The 20,792-nt window shown below is 39.7% G+C and overlaps 1 protein-coding gene across 1 annotated transcript in view; it reads right to left on the bottom strand.

The window, feature by feature from the left end:
- The window catches only part of DSCAM (DS cell adhesion molecule), a 405,855-nt gene extending 385,271 nt beyond the window's left edge, over positions 1 to 20,584 (bottom strand). Inside the window, exon 1 of the mRNA XM_013955244.2 lies at positions 20,467 to 20,584. Coding sequence (XP_013810698.2) covers positions 20,467 to 20,569 — 103 coding nt within the window. The 5' untranslated portion in view covers positions 20,570 to 20,584. The remainder of the gene's footprint in view (positions 1 to 20,466) is intronic.
- Positions 20,585 to 20,792: the final 208 nt, after the last annotated feature.

The raw sequence follows: 20,792 nt of genomic DNA, 5'->3' as shown, positions 1-20,792 counted from the left end.
GACATCTCTAGCCAGATTTAATTCCAAACGGGCCTTAGCCTTCCTCGTCGCATCCCTGCATACTCTGACAACGTTCCTATATTCCTCCCAAGTGGCCTGTCCCCCTTTCCACTTTCTGTAGACTTCCTTCTTCTGGTTGAGTTTTGCCAGGAGCTCCTTGCTCATCCATGCAGGTCTCCTACCTCCTTTGCTTGACTTCCTACTCATAGGTATGCACCGCTCTTGAGCCTGGAGGAGGTGATGTTTGAATATTAACCAGCTCTCTTGAACACCCCTTCCTTCTAGGGCCCTAACCCATGGGATTCCTCCAAGTAGGTCCCTGAAGAGGCCAAAGTTTGCTCTCCTCAAGTCCAGGGTTGCAATCCTACTTGGTGCCCTGCTGCCTCCTCGCAGGATACTGAACCCCACGATCTCATGGTCACTGCAGTCAAGGCTGCCCCCGACCTTCACATCTTCCACCAGTCCTTCTTTGTTTGTTAGTACGAGGTCCAGCAGCACACCTCTCCTTGTTGGCTCCTCCACCACCTGTGTCAAGAAGTTGTCACCAATGCTCTGCAGGAACCTCCGGGACTGTTTGTGCCTAGCTGTGTTGTCTTTCCAGCAGATATCGGGGTGGTTGAAGTCCCCCATGAGAACCAGGGCCTGGGATCGTGAGGCTACTTCCAGCTGTCTGTAGAAGGCCTCATCGACTTCCTCTTCCTGATCAGGTGGCCTGTAGTAAACACCCACAACAGGGTCACCCATGCTAGCCTGCCCTTTAATCCTTACCCATAAGCTCTCGACTCACTCTTCAGCCACCCCTAGGCACAGCTCGATACATTCCAGTTGCTCTCTCACATAAAGAGCAACTCCACCACCTCGCTTTCCTGGCCTGTCTTTCCTAAAAAGCACATAGCCATCCATGACAGCACTCCAGTCATGTGAGCTATCCCACCATGTCTCTGTAATGGCAATGAGATCATGGCCCTGTGACCACACACAGATCTCTAGTTCTTCCTGTTTGTTCTCCATGCTGCATGCATTGGTGTACAGGCATTTCAGAGAGGTGATCGAGCATGCAGGTTTCCCAGGAGGGATACAAGAGGATCCTCCATAGCCACATCCCATGCACACTTCTCTGGCTGCATTCACCTGCTGGAGGTGTCCCAACTTGAGTTGTCTTTTGCCAGCTACCCTGTCACTATAACTCTCCCCTTCCCTCATCTTTCCTAGTTTAAAGCCCTCCTTACCAGGTTGGCCAACCTGTTGGCAAAGACCCGCGTGCCCTGCCTTGTGAGGTGGATCCCATCTCTCGCCATCAGTTGTTGATCTTCAAACAGGGTCCCATGGTCGTAGAAACCAAAACCCTGTTGCCAACACCAGCGGCACAGCCAGTCGTTAACTTGGAAGTCCGTCTCCTCCTCCTCTCATCCATCCCCCTCACTGGCAGGATTGAGGGTCTGGGCTCCCAGACCCTTGACCACCATCCCCAGAGCTCTGAAATCCTGCTTGATGGTCTCCAGTTTACCCTTGGTGTCATTGGCGCCCACGTGGAAGAGCAGCAGTGGGTAATAGTCCGAAGCATGGACAAGCCTTGGCAGTCTTTCCATGACATCTCTCACACGAGCCCCTGGCAGGCCACAAACCTCTCTAGACAAGAGGTCAGGTCGGCACATAGATGCCTCTGTCCCCTGCAGCAGGGAGTCCCCCACAACAATCACCCGCTGCTTCTTCTGGGTGTTTCAGCATCAGCATCAGATGTTTACCAAATTGCAACAAGTTTAAATTGCAGCTGTTTCTGCTGCAATACTTCCAATTAGTTTTGTAAAGTGTTTAGTTTTACAAACGCAAATCATTTAAGTCTCTTAAATCATCTTTGTCTATGTTTTTTTCACAACGCTTCAAGTCTTACACATTCCTGGTTAGAATATCCTCCTTCTCTAAATCATACAGAATCAACTGAAAAGGTCAGTCTTGGTTAAAAAAAATAGAGAGGCACTCATTAGACTGTAAGTTGCTCTTTTATGCCTTCTGTTCTTGTTCATTTTGAATATTATGAGGCTTAAAAAAAGGTGTGTGAGGAGGAACTTTGTGCCAAAAGTTCAATTTCAAATATATTAAATAGCTTCAAGCTTGTCTCTGTCAGTCTACTGCTTCCTAAAACAGGTTTCAGGCTACAGTTCACAGCCAAATGGAGCCATTAGAAACCAGTGGTTATTCATCTTTAGAGAGTATAGTGCTGACAAAACATGAGAGTCACCCCTTGCCTGGAAGAGCTCAGGATCTTTCCACAGTGTTCACAAAACCTTGAAACATGGATTTAACTGTATCATTTTTCAAGTTAAATAAAGAGATGGCAAAAATCAGTATATCTCCACTTGTTCCTTAATTTGCCCGACTTCTCTGCCCCTCAGTTAAACTTTTGTTTTATACTTCCTTGCTTTGGTTGTATTGCACTTTGCAATGTTTAGGTAGATGGATGAAGCTTATAAGAATTTATAAGGGAGAGTAAGTGATTATGAACATAAAACATATAATTTCCTACTGTTAGGTGTCGTAACATATGAAAAATAAAATCCTAAAGGGTCAAAATAGAGCCCTATGGAATCACATATAAAACACAGAGAAGCTAACTGAGAGGAACATTCTGAATGCATCATCTAAATTTTGTATCATAGGGGGGCAAGAAGATGCCTAAGTACAGAATTTTAAATCTAGCGAAAGCTGTGAGACAGATCTGATGTTTGTGCAGTGTCTCAGTTTCTGTATCTGTAAAATGGAGATAGTACTTATTGAATTACTACTTACTGCATAAGAAGAGATTTATTTAGGAAAACTGTAAAGCCTTATGCAAGAAGTAAATATCATTAATTGTTTGCTGCAGTACAGCAATATTCTAACTTTCCTAATTCCTAGACATAATTATCTGTTTTACCCATAGTTTGCAAAGTGTATCCTCTAAGACAGGAATAAAGAATGAGATGCTGATTTGCTTCATTGTGACATCTCAGTATCCTTTGGGCCACTGAAAGATGCTTGTGATTTATCAAAACAACATTTTCACACTTCTGCAAATCCAGCATTTTATACATCCAAGGACTCATCCACACCAGATTCTAAGGGAGAGAGGGCTGATTGCTTTTTATCTTTATAAAGTGTCCTGAGATAACTTTACAGCTACCCTTTTAATTAAAACAGATCAAATAAAGAAGTCTGCTTATTAACATGAGTTTTTGTAACTGTGTAATGACCTCAGCCAGAGCTCCCTTAGTAGCTCTCCTTCCCCTCAGTTCGCTCCTTACCATCTGACAAAGATTGCGTAGGTTTTGCTTGTGGCCTGGGGTCCCTTGCAGGCAGGCCTGCTTTACAGAAAACTCCTGATATGAGTTTCCCTCTTCTGTTTTTCACACAAATCTCCACGGCTGAACCCTCTCATGCTCTCGCCACCCCAAAATTCCTTGTGTAGTTTGTCCCCAAGGACATAAGGGACTCCAAACCTCATGTCCAAACCTTGTACCCTCTAGATGCAGCTTTTACTTCAGGCCCAGGCTGGTAGACCTGCAGAAAGGAAATATGCTTTGCTCAGGAGGTTGTATGGCTTTATGTAGGAGTGAGTTGGAGATGATCTGAAGCCACACTGCAACCTTTAAAATCAAAGCCAACAAGAGCAGAAAGGTTCAGCAATGATCCACTGCGGAGAACCACCATGAGGGAAGAGAGCAAACCAGCAACTGAAGGAACAAGCAGCACTTGGCTGGATACACGTTTTAGAAAGGGCAATATTAGAAGAACGGATTGATGCTCACTGCCCTTACCTGGAAGCCCAAGAGGCACCTAATACACCCCTGAAGCATGAAAGCAGTACCTGAATTTGAGGCTCCTTAGTTATTTTGGATCTTGGCAAGGTCCCAAAAACAACAGACATGGGATCTCACTGGCAGATACATCTAACCGACCCGATCTCTCCTACTTCTAGGCAGAGGAACATTTGCATTTTGGCCAACACAAGCCACTTCTGAAGACTGTCCTAGTTGTTGCTTAACTGAGCTACAGTTGCTCTGTTGCAGGGCTCTTCAGCAAGTAGGGCCTTCTTTCATTAGCACTGGCATACCTCTTCACTGAAATTTGTTCCACCGCTTTGCTCTCCACATTATAAAAGCATTTCCGAAAGTCTAGCCAGGTGTTCAGAGATGCAGACTTCAGCAGAATCCATCAGCAAGAAATCAATGAAAAGGATTCATTTGAAATGACTTACTTGGTATTTACCAGTGCAACTCTGTCTAACACCAGGGATAAGAAAAAGTTCTAAGTCAAGGTTATGGGAAGCATAGTCAGCTGCGACAGATGCCGAATTGTGTCCTGCTCTGCCCCCCTTTTCCTGCCCTGCCTGTGGTTCTTATGGGAGCTTTGGAAAGGCTATGCCACAGATAAGCACTCCTCCAAGGACAGTGCACACTTCCCAAGACTGTAGTATAAACACCATGTTACTATCCATAAATTATGCACATATTCAAGTTTAACACTCCTTAAATAAGTGCCTTTTTTTTTTTTTTAAGATTTGAAGTTTACCAGAGTAGCAATTAAAGCAATCCAGAGGGCAAATCTGAATGCAAACCATACATTTTATCACTTGCTAGGCCCTCAAAGACAGCAGGTGATATACTTGTCGAAGGCACACTCTTTGCAGTCACTTCATCTCCCTGCCTGCAAGAACTGGAATTTACCCGACTAAGCAAACATAAAGCAGAAGGTATTCCTGCACAGAGCCTCAGTCCTAGCTACTTTTTATGTTCACACGGGACTATGTTGATTCTGCTCAGAGTCTTGGGCCTGATATTCCCAAAAGGCCAACCCTCCAGCTGCCAGGAGGCAGCTGAAGACATCTTTTGGAGAGCACGCGGATGCACTCCAGTGTCCTCTCTGAAAGGTCTGGGAGTAGTAGTGCTGGAAAAAGGACACAGTGGAGAGAGAACTGAAACCTGCTTTATAGTCCACAGTGCGGGTTATTGGTTTGCAGTGATCAGTAGGTAGGGTTTCACATAAGTCTCTGGAACATAACTTATGCTTAATGATGTTAACTACCTTTTCCCCTAAACGCTAATGATGATTTCCAGTGCCTGGCTAATTAGAGCTTTACAAATAACAATAATAGCGTTATCAATGCTCTCCAAGTGATAAAGATCACAATGACTAAAGGAAGATCAAACCAACATATTTTATCAGTTTGAGCCTTATTGATAAAATATGTTGGTTCAACAGAGTAGCAAGCAGTATTGTTTTGAATTAGCTTTTTAAAGTGCTTTGACACAGTTCAAGACTCCATTGCACTAGTCTATGCTGTTTAAGCAACCTAGTATTTTGGGGTATGTACTAATTTCAATGGTTCTTTTTTACTGAATTTTATTATGCTGGGAATTTTTAAATAGAGGGCATGCTGGTCACTTGATTTAAAGTTGCCAACAAATGGGACAGAACCTCATGTTTGGCTCCTCCTTTTCCATCTCCTGGGACTGGGGATCACATCCTAATGCCATTGTCTAGGAATTATACCATAGGGATAGAAGATTTTCCAAATAATTAACCCCAGACAGCACAAACTGACACCAGAAGACAACAGCATAGGGCTACCAGAGATCAGTGAAGGAATAATTCACAGAAAGCTCTCCTCAGCCCCTGTCCACCTCTTTCTCTCCCTCTCCCTCTCTCTCACAACACACACACCAAGGGAGATGATTTGGATAACTTGCTGATTTTGTCTCAATTTCCCCTTCCAACTTTCAGTTACTGAATGCAACAGAATATGTCTAGTGTTTATCCTTCCCATTCTTCCTCTTTTTGCAGACATCATCCAATCTTTTTAAAATTTTCTTAGTTTGGGGGGAGAGGGGAAATTGCAAAAAAAGCCTTTGTTTTGTGTCACACTGCTGTGCTAACAAACCACGCAAATAAAATTGTGGTAGAAGAGAGAAAAACGAGGTGGGGAATTCTTTTTTTTTAAATTAATGTGAAATGTTAAACGCAAGACTTTTCACTGGACTGAAAAACTATTGTATTTCAATCCCCCATTCCTCCAAGCCCATTTTAATCTCTCCATGATGTTTTGGAAGTAGAGTGAAACATTCTCTCTTCTTTCTGGGAACAGATGGACTAAGTGTCAGGGGCAGCTGCTTAGTCTGAGACCTGGCCTAATCACTTTCTCCTCATTCTCTTCCAAATACTTCACGTGACATTACAGAAAACTAATGAGATACATATTGTGTTACCACAGTGTGAGAAACACAAAGTCACCGTATTTCTGCTTGCAAGTATATCAGTTTGTATCTCTTCTACACATTTTGCCACGGCTGTGGCAAAATTTTTTGTTTTCCCTCTGTCCTTCTGAACTTTAATGCTCTATTCCGTCTTTTAAAAAAACTTCCCAAATCAGAATAAATCTTTTTTTTTTTTTAATATCCTGCTGTTCTAGTTTCCCTCTGTGTCCTATTCATATAGCATACAGTCATGTTTTCTCTTTTCTAAGGTGCATTGCAGTTCCTATCCCTATCAACTTTAAAGGCAGTAAATCTTCAACAGTCTAATGGATTGTTCATCATTCAAATTAAAATAATGTGGAGCCAAGTTTCAACCCAGAATTTAGTTTTTGTGGCCATCTATGAACTTCAGAAGACAACAATTCTGAGCAGAAGCATTAAATGATGCTCCATAATAACTGTCAAGTAGACAAAGAGATACTGGCTGGAGTATTCAAGATGGAAGGTCTTAAACTATCCTTCAGATTAGAATCTCGCATGCAACACAGCACATCAAGAAAGTATGTCCAAATCCAGTAACCAGGCTGCCAAGACGCAGGATCATGTATTTCAGTGCTCCTCTTTAATACGCTGGATTGAATCCAGTACTGACTTGCTCCAAAATGTGTCTGAGGTTAAAAATGCCTGTGTGCTTAACTTAATAGGTTCCCATTAGGGAAATGCAAAAATAGCATTGATTTTGTTTAAGAACAGCAGCTCAGATAAATGGTGTAGTTAAATGGTTAGATGCAAAATTTTTCTGATCTCTAGCAATTTTGTTTCAGAGAAAATATCCTACATGGATGTTACGGAGGAGTTTGTTAGCATCCATATGTTACTTTAATTGACCCAAAATATTCACTACTCCTTTCCCCAAACAGAAATTCATGAAGGAAAGTGAAAAATGAGCAGTGCATCAGAAAATCACTGCTAAGACTGATAACAGAACCAAGCAACCAGCCAAAAATCATGCAGGTTTTTTCACCCTAAGATTTTATATATGTATATATATTTCTATAAAAATAAATGGGGAGTTTTCAGACAATTTTCACTTCAAAATGAAGAAGTCAAAACGCATCATTTTGAAACTACAGAAAATGAAAACTTCTGGCATTTTCTGCATCCATTTCAGACTTCAACTTGTTTGTTTTGGCTGAAACAGGACATTTTTCAACTGGAAAACATCATTTTTAGCCAACGCATATACACTGTTTTCCCAACAAAATAATTGACAGAAAAAAATTGTCCAACTGTAACACAGATACATCTTAAATTCCACAAGTCTTCTGCAAAGGACATCAGTCACGAGAAAGAAAAAAAATAACTTCTTTGAGACAGGAAAGAGGAAGGCATTTCCAATTTTAAGTGTAATTCATTTTCATTGATTAAAACCACACAAAGTCTTTTTTTTTTTTTTGACACATTTAGGACATTTACTTTTATGGTCCTGTGTTCCTGTGGTTTCCTTATAACAATTTATTATTAGGTATCAGACATAGTAAGAAAATAAATCTAAATAGAAGTGACACACGAAAGCCAAAATAACTGTCTGCTTTTAACTGACTACATTTACCAGCAATGATCTCCAATCCCATCTCCCCCACTAAGCTTCACCTTCTAGGTCCTCACACAGGGAACTCCAGTCCAAGGCAATAAGAGCTCCATAAATGGGAATCCGAGGACATGCAGTACTGGATTTACTAAAGAGAACCTAAAGCATTCCCATCAAAGTATCACAACTTCTTTTACACTTAATCTATGCCTTTTGCTATTCCAGTACTTGGGAAGAAATGGAAACTATGGGTCAAAGTAAAGGATTATGCTTTGGGAGATGCAGCCCAAGTGTTTGCTACAGCCCCCAGGAGAAACAGGAAATCTTGAAGTTTCCCTCTGTGTAAGTGAGGGTAATAATTTAATTAACTCAAAGGGACTTTGGATTTGTCATAAAGGAAAAGAGATTCCAGAATAGGTAGGAATATATGTTTTCCTGATTTTCTCCATGATCCCTAATTTCCTTAGTACTTTCAAAAAATCAGCTCCAGAGAGTGCTATGAGCAACTGTTGATAGGGGAGCAAAACTGAATTTCAAAGCAGTACTATCAATAAACAGAGTTCATGTAACAAGCAAGAACGCATATGAAAGAAGGAATGCAAAATCTAGTGAATAACGTCTTTTTCTTAAACCCCTTTTGAAAATGAACAGCGCATCTCAAAAAATCTCGTTGGGGCACTGACATGGGGTTTAGAAGCTCACGCATTCTATAAAACTGCTAAATGTATGCTGTGACATCTTATCTATGGGGGTGCTTTTGCTTCTCAATTCTGAAATTGCTTTTTAGCAAGTAACACACTTCCACTTTGAAAAGATCGATTTTGTTTCTCTTGCTCTAACAGAATTTTCCAATAAAATCCATGCTTTATTTGTTTTCATAAAAAAGTATTTCAAGATATCCAGTATATTTATGAATTCAAAAAACATTTAAGCAGAACAAAAAGGTTTACACAGATCATTAATCCCCCTATTTTTCTGGATTCTTCCACACAACATCCACATTTAAATATAATACAATGTTACCGCTTGTTTTTTTCCTGTTTTTTTCCACTGTTTTTTTCCTAACCTCTCTCCTCACATCAACAGTTACTTATGTATTTTATTATAGTTCTGAATGAATTGCATAACATTTCAGATAAATCCATCATGATCTCAAAATGTTTTAATTCTTGTTGCATATACGTGTAAAATTTGTTAAGACTGTTGAGTGTATTACATCTAAATTTCATATAGATAATTTATTTTAATGGAGTGATTTGATTGCAGAACAAGATGACTATAATGGGAATTTCTTTGTATAGAATATTTCTATATTGTTTTATCCTTTTTGTCTAAATCTCTATACCACTTTGTACATTTAAGGGATCAGTTTTACTTGCAGAATAGCCATGGATTTCCAAAAGTAATTCAGTTGGTGACAATTTTTTCTTTTTATCTTAAAAATGCTTTTCTGTTTTTAAATAAATGCTTTCCTTGTCAGTATTGTGTGAAAAACACTCATAAATCAGAAGACAAAATGGAGTACATGGAGAAACTCTCGGTCCTCAGTACAGACAAAACACTGCTACAGACATAGAACAAATGAAGTCTGAAAATCAGAGACAAATTTTTCCATCATTGTCACTCAGGTATTGCCTGGAGGACCACTTGCAAGAAAAATACTAGGAGCAAAAAAATACGTTACTTTTATACGGGTTATGTCCCTTTAAATGATAAAATATGTGGGTTTGCTAGACAACAGAATTTAACTAGATACAGGATATTTTACAAAAGGAGGGTTCCTCTGACCCTAGGAAATTATAGCCTATTTGTCTCTTTGTTAGTTCAAAATTTTTTTTTAATCAGCTTCTCAGCTGAACTCAAATGTATATTCTGAGTGCGTCAGGAATTTGGTGTTCTCTTTTAATGGAGAAGGAGGGAAAACATGTAGATCTTTTTTTTCCCTAGGCGTGCAATCGAAAATCCAGCGTGCGGTACGCCAGCTCTGTTTTTCCTGCAGGAATACACAGTCCCTGAACAGCGCTGCCCTGACCTTCCACAAGCAGCAGGGTAATTGTTCTCAGGGATGTTATGAATATCCCTATCTATTTGCAAGGTAAGCCATGGATAAAAAGGGAAAATGAATTGGAACTTGCAGTGAAAGTGAGCATCCCGAACTGGGCTCGCCCCCAGCTGGAAGAGAGCCAGGCTTGATCCCTGGGCAGAGCGCCGAGGAGACAGCCTTGTGGTGCACCACGAGGAGGTTCTCCATCTGCAAAGACATACTGTGTGCAGAGGAGACACAGGAGGGTGTCTCCTTCAAAGCAGGCGAAGATTTACAGACAGCAGGGCATTAATTTCAGCAGCTTTCCACGCTACCAGACTTGGAAGCAGGGCAGCAGTAAAACACCGGAGTTTTGCTTGGGGAAGACCTACAGCACAATCCCTCTGAAACCAGGGCAGCGCGATGAAGGGTAAATCCTTCAGAGGAGGAGGAGGAGGAGAGAATGAAACCGAAGCGTAGAGCTGAAACCACAAAGACATACAGAAAGGATGCGTCTCTTAATTCATAATTGCTCATGGACCTCTCAGCCATGTCCCTAGTGTCAAATTACTCCCTCCTGTGCCGCCCTTTTAGCTCTCTGCGGTCGCATCTGCCTGCCATCCATCTTTGGGAAGCAGGGCTCGAAGCACTCCCTCTTAGGAGGGAGGTTTATTGACTGCGGCTGCCCGCAAGGCGCAGGTGGGGCCCAGCTGCAGGGAGTGGGAGCTGGCCCGGGGGTCAGGCCCAGGTGTGGGTTTGCCCCCAGAGACGGCAGGGCTCCCAGCCCGCTGCCACAGCGCTGCAGAAGTGCTCAGCGAGGACAGCCGCTCACCTGAGACAGCGGCAGCACACACATGAATTTTTAACTTCTCTGTTCACCAAAGTAGCAGTTGTTTTCGGTCCAATTCACTGCCCAAGATGTGCAATCTTAGTTTTATGTGGAGGTGAAATTCCTGTATTAATTCATATTGAGTGCGCACGAAAGTCAAAGAGAAAAGTGGCAGTACAGTGAAAGAAAAGTAAGAGGGATTTCTGTGATCCATATTGAATCAGTTGCTTTAAAATGATCAGTGAGTATCCCATGAAAGTATCAGAATAAATGCAGGACCCTTCAGATGGGTGTAGGGGAGAGAGAACTTGCAGACAGGAAAAAAAAAAAAAAAAAAAGGACACAATGAGGTAGAAAAGAGTAAGTTGCCATAGATATATACCTACATCCTTCATTTCATGCACCCATAATTCTCTCTGGCAGATGCATGATTAATTCAAAGATTTATTGATTTTTTTTCTTGCTCAATCCTGCTGACCTGCTTTTGTTGACAGGTCTGTGTGGATCACACTCCTCCGCCCGTTGAAAGCATGGCATCATGTTGGTCTCCATGGCCTGCAGTAAACATTGAGACTCATTCAACACTAACAGTGTTTGAGTGAGTGGTAAAAACACGCACACTTTATTCCAAACCAAACAAAATATGAACTTACAAATCAGTAGCCATTTTTTGCAGTAAAAAAATACTTGCAATTGTAATTACAACTATTTTGATGGGGAGGAAGACGGTGGGGAGAACCTACACAGTTCAATCTTTCTTTTCCTGTATTCTCACTTTCATAAGAATTTCACTAACTTCAAGTTTTCTAGCAGCACCAAAGACCGTTTCATACAGCCACTTACATCAGAAATGTTTAGCCTTTGGATCTACCATCCTTTCAGCAGGAGGACAGAGCGCCCCCCACCACACTGCAGTTGTGCAGCCAGAGTTCACTGGCAGATTGATTCTAACTAAAGTATCACCTGGCCTTCACTGTAACCTTCCCCAGAAGAAAAAATACATATTATTAAAATATGCCTCTACAGTTTAGAGATCCAGGTGAAGCAACGCAGATATGACATTGATATCACAGCAAATGAAACCAAGATCTACCAGATATGTATTTCAAATTCTTTCTAATGAGTTGTTCTTCTAATGAGCCTTTCAGTTAAAATTTGACTCTCAAGAGGGGAAGACAAATCCAAATGAGCATCTGTATGGCCACCTAAAGCTCTCGAAATGTGCAGGCTTATCCATGACAATAGCACTCTACACAATAATGATTTTTTTTTTTTAAATCAGTTAGTTATTTAGTTCAACACACACCACTGGAAAATATTATTTCCTCCAGATGTCACCTGCCAGGAATATTCTCAATGTGTTAGCAATTATATAGGTCAGTCATCACAGCTAGTGAAGATTTTTACATGTTACCCCTCTTAGAGCAACAGCTAAACCCTATACACAGGCAAAACTCCAAGGTATAACAGGTTCTAGGCAGTAAGGCACCCACTCATTAAAATGAACCTCATGCATCGGCTTTGTCCCCGCATAACAAAACCGTCAGAGTTCATTGGCTGTTTGCTCAGGTTAGATGTGGAGCTTTGCTGGACAGCCCCAAGCATACAGTGCTTAATTTGCTCATCTATTTACTCACTACCATCAGGAAGGTGACAAGATCACAAGTCACTAGCAAAACATATTATAAAGAAGAAAACTATGCAAAGATCACTATTTCAAAAAATAAAAATGAAAACAAAAGAATTAGACCTACAGTCAGTACACTGATTCACTCAAGTACATTCCTGTTCCTGGCTCATTGGTATCAAGACCGGTAGCACTGGGCTTTGCTATCTACAAATCAGACAAAAAATAATCCTCCATGTCTGATGACATCGATGAAAATATTGCTTCAAATATTTCATTCAAGCAAAGTTATATGAATCAAAAACTACCTGAAGAATTGCAAATAAAGAGCAATGACAAAATGGAAAAGAGTTGAGTCAATGCCTGTGAAGGTTAGCAGTCAGCCTGCTCTTATTTCATCTTTAATAAAGATCTGGTAAACATCACATTAATTAAAGGGCAGGCTGTATTTATTTAGAGATTTTACAAACCCCAGAGAGGACTAATATTACAGGAACTGAGGAGGCTAGAAAAAGCTGGCCAGACAATAAAAATGGGATTCATCCCAGGAAAAATGAAAGAAACTTCAAGTACATCTGGAGGGAAAATAATGTGACACAGATATTCCCAGTGAGAGATTAACTGTGCCACTGAATGCAACCGTGCTGAAAGAAACCTCTTCATGACTGGCAACATCAATAACAAGGTGGTAAAACAGAACAGTTAGGGCATCAGATTTGATAATGTTATGCATGGTCCAACAGACCCTTAGGCCTGTGCAGAGCCATGATGAATGTCCTTATATATATACACTCACAGATACAGAGAGGGAAAGAGAGAAATGTGTATCACCAAAAAAAAAAAAAAATCCAAATATTTAGAGCCCTAATGCAGAAAGAAGAATTACAATCTCTCTTTCTATTTCTCTCTCTCTCTTTCTCTATATCAATTTAATTCTCAAGAGCACAAGAAGCAATTCTAAAGGGGGCCTGAGGCCAATCAAGTTTTTCATGCTCATTAATTGTGTAAGTAGAGAAAGAAAAATTAAAGGGTTGAGCAAAAAAAGGAGAGAAAGAGGATTCAGGGATTGGGGGTTATTGGCTTTTTGTTTGTTTTTTAAGGTGAGGACAGGGAAATGATTCCCCCAGAAATAGAGGGCTATCCAAAACAGAGTGGCAATAGAAGGAAAAAAGATTAAAATGTACTTATCTGCCAGACACACTTCATTACTGACATGCCAGTAATACTGCCACTGTTTGTGAACCCTATTAGCATTAAATTTGCTGGAAGTAGCAAGTCACAGAGCAAATTTTGACTTTGTGTGCTTTAGGCACTGAGACATCCCACTCAAATACATTTTTCTCTTCCGTCTCTCCCCAACAGCAAACGATGTTCTATGCCCCAAGAGCATCCAAAATGTCTACTCACCCCTAGTAAGATCTGTGAATTCCTTCCATAGGGAAACAACAGTCTCTCCGACATTAACCTAAGTTTCACATGCATGTGTCACTGTGCTAATTAAATCATCAGCAAGCCAATCCTTTGCTTAAAATATTATCACTTACCTTTTTCTGTGTTACCAAAACATGATTTTATAACACGTAGATCAGATGCTGTCCATCTTGATTCCTCCAAGTCACTCTAAACATCTGCCTCTCATAAAGCCATTGAAAACCTTGCATCTAATCCTGCTGTAATTTTAGAATGATTAGCCTGATCAAAACACTCCAGTGTAATGTAATGGGGAGCAGAGCTGGAGTACAGACTGCAGAGGAGCCAGAGCACAGGTCCTCCAATGAATAGCTGAAGTGCATTGCTTTGCTCAGTTACAATTTTAGCTTGCATTGAGTCCAAGGAGAGCATTGCAAACGTTTGCACAACCAGGCAGTGTTAGATTTTTACCGTCTCCAATTTCTAGGATTATGAGACACTTAAAAAGCAAACAAACAAACAAAAAAAAAACACGGTGCTATCAGGAAAAATGGAGGTGACTAGGTGTCTCAAATAGTGTTTCTCAAATAATGTAGTAAATTACTTTTTCTTAGTCCCTTAGGAAAATAATCTTGTTCAAAGAGAAAGTGAGGAAGCAATATACTGTCTTTAGAGAAGGGCAAGTGCACTTTACAAGTCTTCAAGAAGCTTAAAAAAACCACATTATTTTAACAGCCAACCTACAGTCTGACCTGAGCATTCCTGAATGCTATTCACATTAGCTTCCTGGGGAGTCAAGGGAGCTCAGCTGATGTAAGGATCTGACTGATTAATTTTCTGTTGCTATCATTGTTTTGAATAGCTGATTTAAATTGCACTGCCATATTTCTGATAGAAGGTAATTTACACTTTTCTTTTTATTTCATATATACTGTCAATATTTAACCCTAGCAATTTGTTCTCTTCATCCCACTATACCTGGACTAGGTAAAACACTTGCATCTAGAGCATTCAGTGGCATAGGTTAAGTGTCTGCTGAATACTTGCTGGTTGGCAACCATGATTAAGCCCTGACATCAAACCAAAACAAGAAAGATCATGGCTCCTCTCTCCTAGATACAGCCTCAATCAAATGGCTTGACTTAATCCCTCTGATCATCAGCAATAATCTAATTCTGAACACGGGACTCAGCATATGGGACCACTCTCTATAAAGATACATTTTTTTTTTGGCATGTACAAACCTCATGACCAAAAAAACAATGATCGCTCTATGTAAACTGAATCGCTGCTGTAATCTCCAAACCCCGGCACAAACAAAAACTGCAGTGCTGTATTTTAGCTGTGACCACGTGATAACTACTGGCAAACATTGACTGCTTACTGTCAACCACAGCAATTCAGAAAGCCCTCTGTGCAGCAAGAGATCCAAGAGCCCCTGAGCCTTTTAAAGACAAGACTTGAGGAATGGTGTGTAAATAAATAATGCAATTCATTACATTAAATGTAGGTCATTGTACATCAGCGACACTTCTCAAGCCGTGCTCCAATGTGTCTAATTTATGGCCCATGGAAAGTATTCTGGCTTGAAGATTCATCAGCTGTCATCTGCACGTCAATCAAAGAACTTCAGGGAACTGTGTTCCATTCATGCTTACACACCTTTTGCTCAAAGCTGCTATTCTTTCTGTGCTGATTTAAATATACCATTGTGCATAGTTGTTATTATTTGTCTCTCTCCTTTTCTACCTTTTTTTCAGCAGTCGCATTCTGTGTATAAATTGGACAGATTCTTGCAAGGTATGTCATTAGACAGGAAAACGGGAATTCAGAAAGGTCAGGGCATGAACCTATTCATGATCCTGCTCTTGGCACTAAGCTACTAAAATACATGAAAAACTAAAAACTGCTCATAGTTGTCAGCACCAGGATAGGAGGCATTCATAACAGAAATGCAGCATGCGGTGACAGAAGATTTATTCTTCTGCCTTTCTCTCTGCTTCCTTCTGCTCCTCATTCTCCTCCTTTCTGTCCCTGTGCTGATACCCTACGCTAACCTTTATTTTTAATAATCCCTTTCTGCCCTCCTTCCCCTATCACCACACCCCTCCTTCACTCACACCGCAGCCAATTAACACATGAAGGGGCTCAGTGCAGCTCTTTGCTTTCACCCAAAGAAAGCAGAGGCAGCAGTTATTTTGCCTTTGCCTTCCTCTCTCGTCCAGCTTTACTTGTTTGTGTGTGAAGAACAAATGGTACGAGCCGAGCACTAGGCTCCCGCCTGCCTCGTGGCTGCTCAACAGCAGCGGAAGCAGGAGCACGATCAGCAGCACGGCACCTTTTGGTACTGTCACTGCTTGTTTTTATGGCTGTTGCTACAAAAACATACTTCACTACCTCCTTTGGTCCTGCAGGGCCTAAACTGTTTTCAGTGGTTACAGGGTCAACACAGAGCCAATTCCAGAAGGTCTCTTTCTTTGGGAATGGAATATAAAAGAGAACAGTAAGAAGGAAAGGAAACTTGACCTTTGAGCAAGCTGTATGCAGCTACCAGTCATACAACATTAGCGGATTATTTTTTAGTGTCATCTAGTGAAAATGCCTAAGAACTAGTTACTGATGCAAATACAAGAAATAAAACTGCACATCATTACATTTTTATTTATTATTATTAATTTACTATAATTCACACAAATGTCAGGCTCATTTTCAAGTCAATTGGCAATGCATAATTCTTCAGAAAAGAGGGATCTTCAGAAAACAGATCTTGAAGGTATAGTTGTTGAGTTTTGTAAGACAGTAATCTGCACTTTGCGAGCCCCTTAAAACTTCTCAGAATTACTGTTGGTTCTTCTATTTTGCCCACATTTTAGAGAGTGTTAGGCAAGATGCCTCTGGAAATCTTGGTTGTTTTCACTAGGAGATACAGGATGGGCAAATAATGTAAGATATACATCATGCACTTGTAGCAGACTGACAACTGCAGAAGTCTGCTGCTGTCTTTAACTGTGCCTATCATGAAAGTTTGTAAAAAGCTGCATCTGTTAGAGATGATCGAGTATTTCATCCAACAATTATTATTAAAAATGGATCTTTCTAATATGAAAAGATTTCTGTGCATTTATTATTGCTTCTTATTTTTCCCAAAAATAGATTTAACAAAAAATTGTATTTGCCTTGCTTTTTTAAAACTCCTTTTCCCACTACCTTCACCCCAAAAAGACATCCCCAAAAAACTTTTTAGCTTCAGATTAAAAGTTACTTTGAAAAAGAAAGGGTAGGAGCAAAACCACAGTGTTACTTGGCTTTTCCCATGACAGACAGACAGGCACACACACACCTTTCCAGTTCATAGCTATCTTTGCACATGGAAAGGTCATTGTATTTAGTATTTTTGGCTCCAAACACTGCACCTTCCCCTTTCTTGAACAGAGAATCTGACACATCTGGACGCTCTTTGGAAACCCGCTAACATTAACCTCCATAAAAGATGCTTTGGCCAGACATTTTTATCACACACTTTGACTACTATGGACAGCACTGTGCTCTCTGGTAACTAACCAGACAGCCAAAAGCAGATATATCCAGTATGGTACATTGCTGCAATAGCAAGAAAGCTGTCTTAATCAAGGAATATGTCCTTTAAATGCTCTTTCTAAAAGCTAGATTTTTATCATTATACTAAGTAAAAACACTTTGACTGCTTTTTTTCCCCTTTAAAATGCTGGATTTACATAAAAAGAGAAATGATATCTAGAACAGTAAGTAACAGGTGGAAGGATTCTGGTTTGTCTATAAATCTCTTTATCCTAGTAGTCAGAATGCGACTCCAGATATATAAGTCTATGAAATATTTACTCTAAATTATACTTGGAAGTATTGCAACAGTGTTAAAGTCTTCTAGAAAAGAAATCTTCCCTGCTGGACCACTCACATATGGAGCTTCCCCACTGAAGAACCACCTTCTTTCCTTTTATAGGGAGTCTCTCATTTCCTTCTCTGGATTTAAGCCAGGTACATGGTCTCAGGAAAAATGTCCTACTCATCTTTTCCTCTCCCTCTCTCTTTCTCTCCCATTTGCTCTTTTTTTTTTTTTTAAGTGGATACTACCTAGTTTTCCCACAAAAGCTTTGTCTACCTCAAACAATGATAATCATCACTCTGTGAGTATATATCTTTTTATATGCTAGCTCTTTCATAGTGGAGGTTTCAACTCAGCATAGCTCTCATTTCTGCTGATGTTAATGAGTCACCTGTTAATCAGTTACTTTAAAAAACAAGAATAAAACAAATCAGAACTTCATGCTCTCCAATATTAAATGGTGAGACACAAAATATACTAGGGAAGCTGATCTGTCGCACACAGAAAAAACTGCTAGTAATGGCTATATAAGTAAGCATATGTATTTCCTCAGAGTATTGATCATTAGTGGAAACAAGCTCAATAGCCCTGTTGTGTCTTGCATCCTATTCATCAGCACTGGCATTCTGAGAAGGCAAGTGTGATCAATATCTGCTATTTGAGTTCATGGTCAAATTATTGCAAAATTGACTATGGGTAAAACTCAAGGCAAATGTCTTATGAAATGTGCATGGATTCTGGTTTTTAAATGTTCCCACTATTAAGCTGCAGCTAAAGTCCTAAGAGCATAAATGGCAAGTAAACAAATCTTGCAATCATTCTGGGTAAACTGGAGTGATATTTCCCTGCCTCACTTTTGCCCTGGCACAACAGATAGCACAGACCTTTATTCTAACCTGTGATTTCATCTCTGAAACAGAATCTTTTCCATGACATGGTCAGATAGACTAAAGAGAGAATTTTAATGAGCATCAGTTTTAATGAATTGTATTTTATTTCAATTTAGATTTCTAACTGTGGAATTGAGGAATTGTGAGATAATCAGAAACTGTTCTTTAAGTGTTAGAATTTGTAATAGGTTTTTAATGATTGCAGCCTACTCAGCCACAGTCATAAGATGCATTATGAGAAAAGATGAAATTTAGGCTCATATAGTCAAATATTATTACACACTTTCAGCTCTCAAAAGTTTGAAGGAAGAAATCAAGACAGACTAACCACTTCCTTCCATAAAGAGGAGGATGCAGAAACCTGTGCACCCCACCCCCGATTCTGGAGTGAAGAGTGGGATTGAGCCACTCAAAGATATTACATAGGGACTAGGTACTAATATCAATTCAAAAAATCAGACTGAAAGGACATAATCTATGTTGATGTAGAAAATATTCATGTTTTTCTGATAATGCAGAATGAATGAACTTTAATATTAAAGTAATGATGCAAGTATACACATTATTTTCTGTCAACAAATACTCACATGTACAGATGTATATGCACCATGTAGTAGCCTATTTTAAGATGAAGCAAAGTAAACATATCCATCCAGTTATGTTTTAGATAATCTTAATGATAGTTCTGTATCATTTTAAATGGAATAATGGAAAGCTTATCTGTATATTGAACTACAAATCAGACCTTATTTTATTGGCTGAGAAGTTTGTGGAAAAACATTCAGTGTCAGTTCCCCAGTGCCTAAAATGATATGCCAGCTCAAAATTCAAGGGCATAACGAAGAACAAGGATGTAGATTTACCAAGCTTAAAAAGTATGCCAATAGGATAGCCAATGAATTAAATGTTACTTAAACACCTATCAAATCATTAGCAAGCTATTTGAAATATATCAAAAAATAGAACCAGCTTGTGTAAGTGATCAATAAACTACATAGAGAAATAAAATCAAGAACATGAGTTATATAGAAACATAGAAATTTCCATTAAGCCCTCATTTATCAAAAAGATTAATCATTTACTGAGGAGAAGGTGAAAAACATTTCCATATATATTGTTGTACAACTAAACACCAGCACATTTTTAAATATACTCTGCAGCAATTCATCTCAGATTTTTTCCATTCTGTATTACCCTGGAACAATGTATTTCAAATTCCTACACATGTAAATCATTGTATGTGTAACAGCAGATGCACTGTGTGTAATATATAATTTAGGTATGTACCAAACTGAAAATATTTTGCCCCCACACACTTCCTTCTATGAATTTCTTACAGTGTTTAATGTTTTAAAATGTTGAACACTCTTTGCTTGAATTCCTTGTACTTTTTGAACAATACCTCACAATTCCTCACATTTTCAGTAAACAGATTAACGCATATAACTCTTTCAGAATATATTGCTTCACTTAAATATGTTTGGCTTACAGCACATTTTACAGTGTGCTTAAGCCTCCAGTGTCACCTATAAAGATATCTGAGATAAAAATATTATGAAAGTATGAATACCATGCACATACCTCATTTAAACATAACCAAACAAATTTAAACTCAGGATTTCTTTTACGTAATTAACATCACTACTGAAAAACAATTGCAACCCAACACATGCATTATGACACCGAAATTTCTCTGGCACATAGGGTTTTCTTATCAAAGTTAAAACATGAACCCATCACCACAGCACCAGGAAGCTAATTTTATGTCTGGTGTAAAACAAAAAACATGTTATTTCACCCTCAAGCATGCTGGAAAAAGCAGGGCTGTCTAAAACCCTCATGTCACACGCAGTCATAGGGATGCAGCAGTGCTAATGTGAAATATGTTACAGGAAAGATGAAACACCATTCAGCTATAATCAACTCAAAGTAAACATTGGGCATTATGGGAAAAACAGGAACTATAGCTGCCATCACCAAGAAAAGAAAGCCATAACAGCCTACCTGAGACAAGCGAGACTGTGTCTTTCTCCCATGAGACAACAGTGATGTATGCCTCCACAGAGGAGGGGATAATGCACTTGAACACTGCTACATTGCCTCTCATGGCTTTCTGGTCCTCCACACGGACTGTATAGGGTTCCCGTAAAACTGAAGATAGAAGAACACGTTTCGTTAAACAAGTCATAATCACACACTCCATCCACTTCTTAGGTTAGCCTTGAAAAGTTCACCCAAGAAGGTTACTTGCATTACGAATTTTTTGTCAGGGTAAATAATACGGTTTTGCAAGGCTAACTGCAAATGAATAAGAGAATATTCCCAGATGT

Source organism: Apteryx mantelli, chromosome 1, assembly GCF_036417845.1.
Source record: "Apteryx mantelli isolate bAptMan1 chromosome 1, bAptMan1.hap1, whole genome shotgun sequence".
Classification (NCBI taxonomy): domain Eukaryota; kingdom Metazoa; phylum Chordata; class Aves; order Apterygiformes; family Apterygidae; genus Apteryx; species Apteryx mantelli.
Note: the sequence above shows the minus strand (reverse complement) of the source record. Positions and strands in the feature narration are given on the sequence as shown.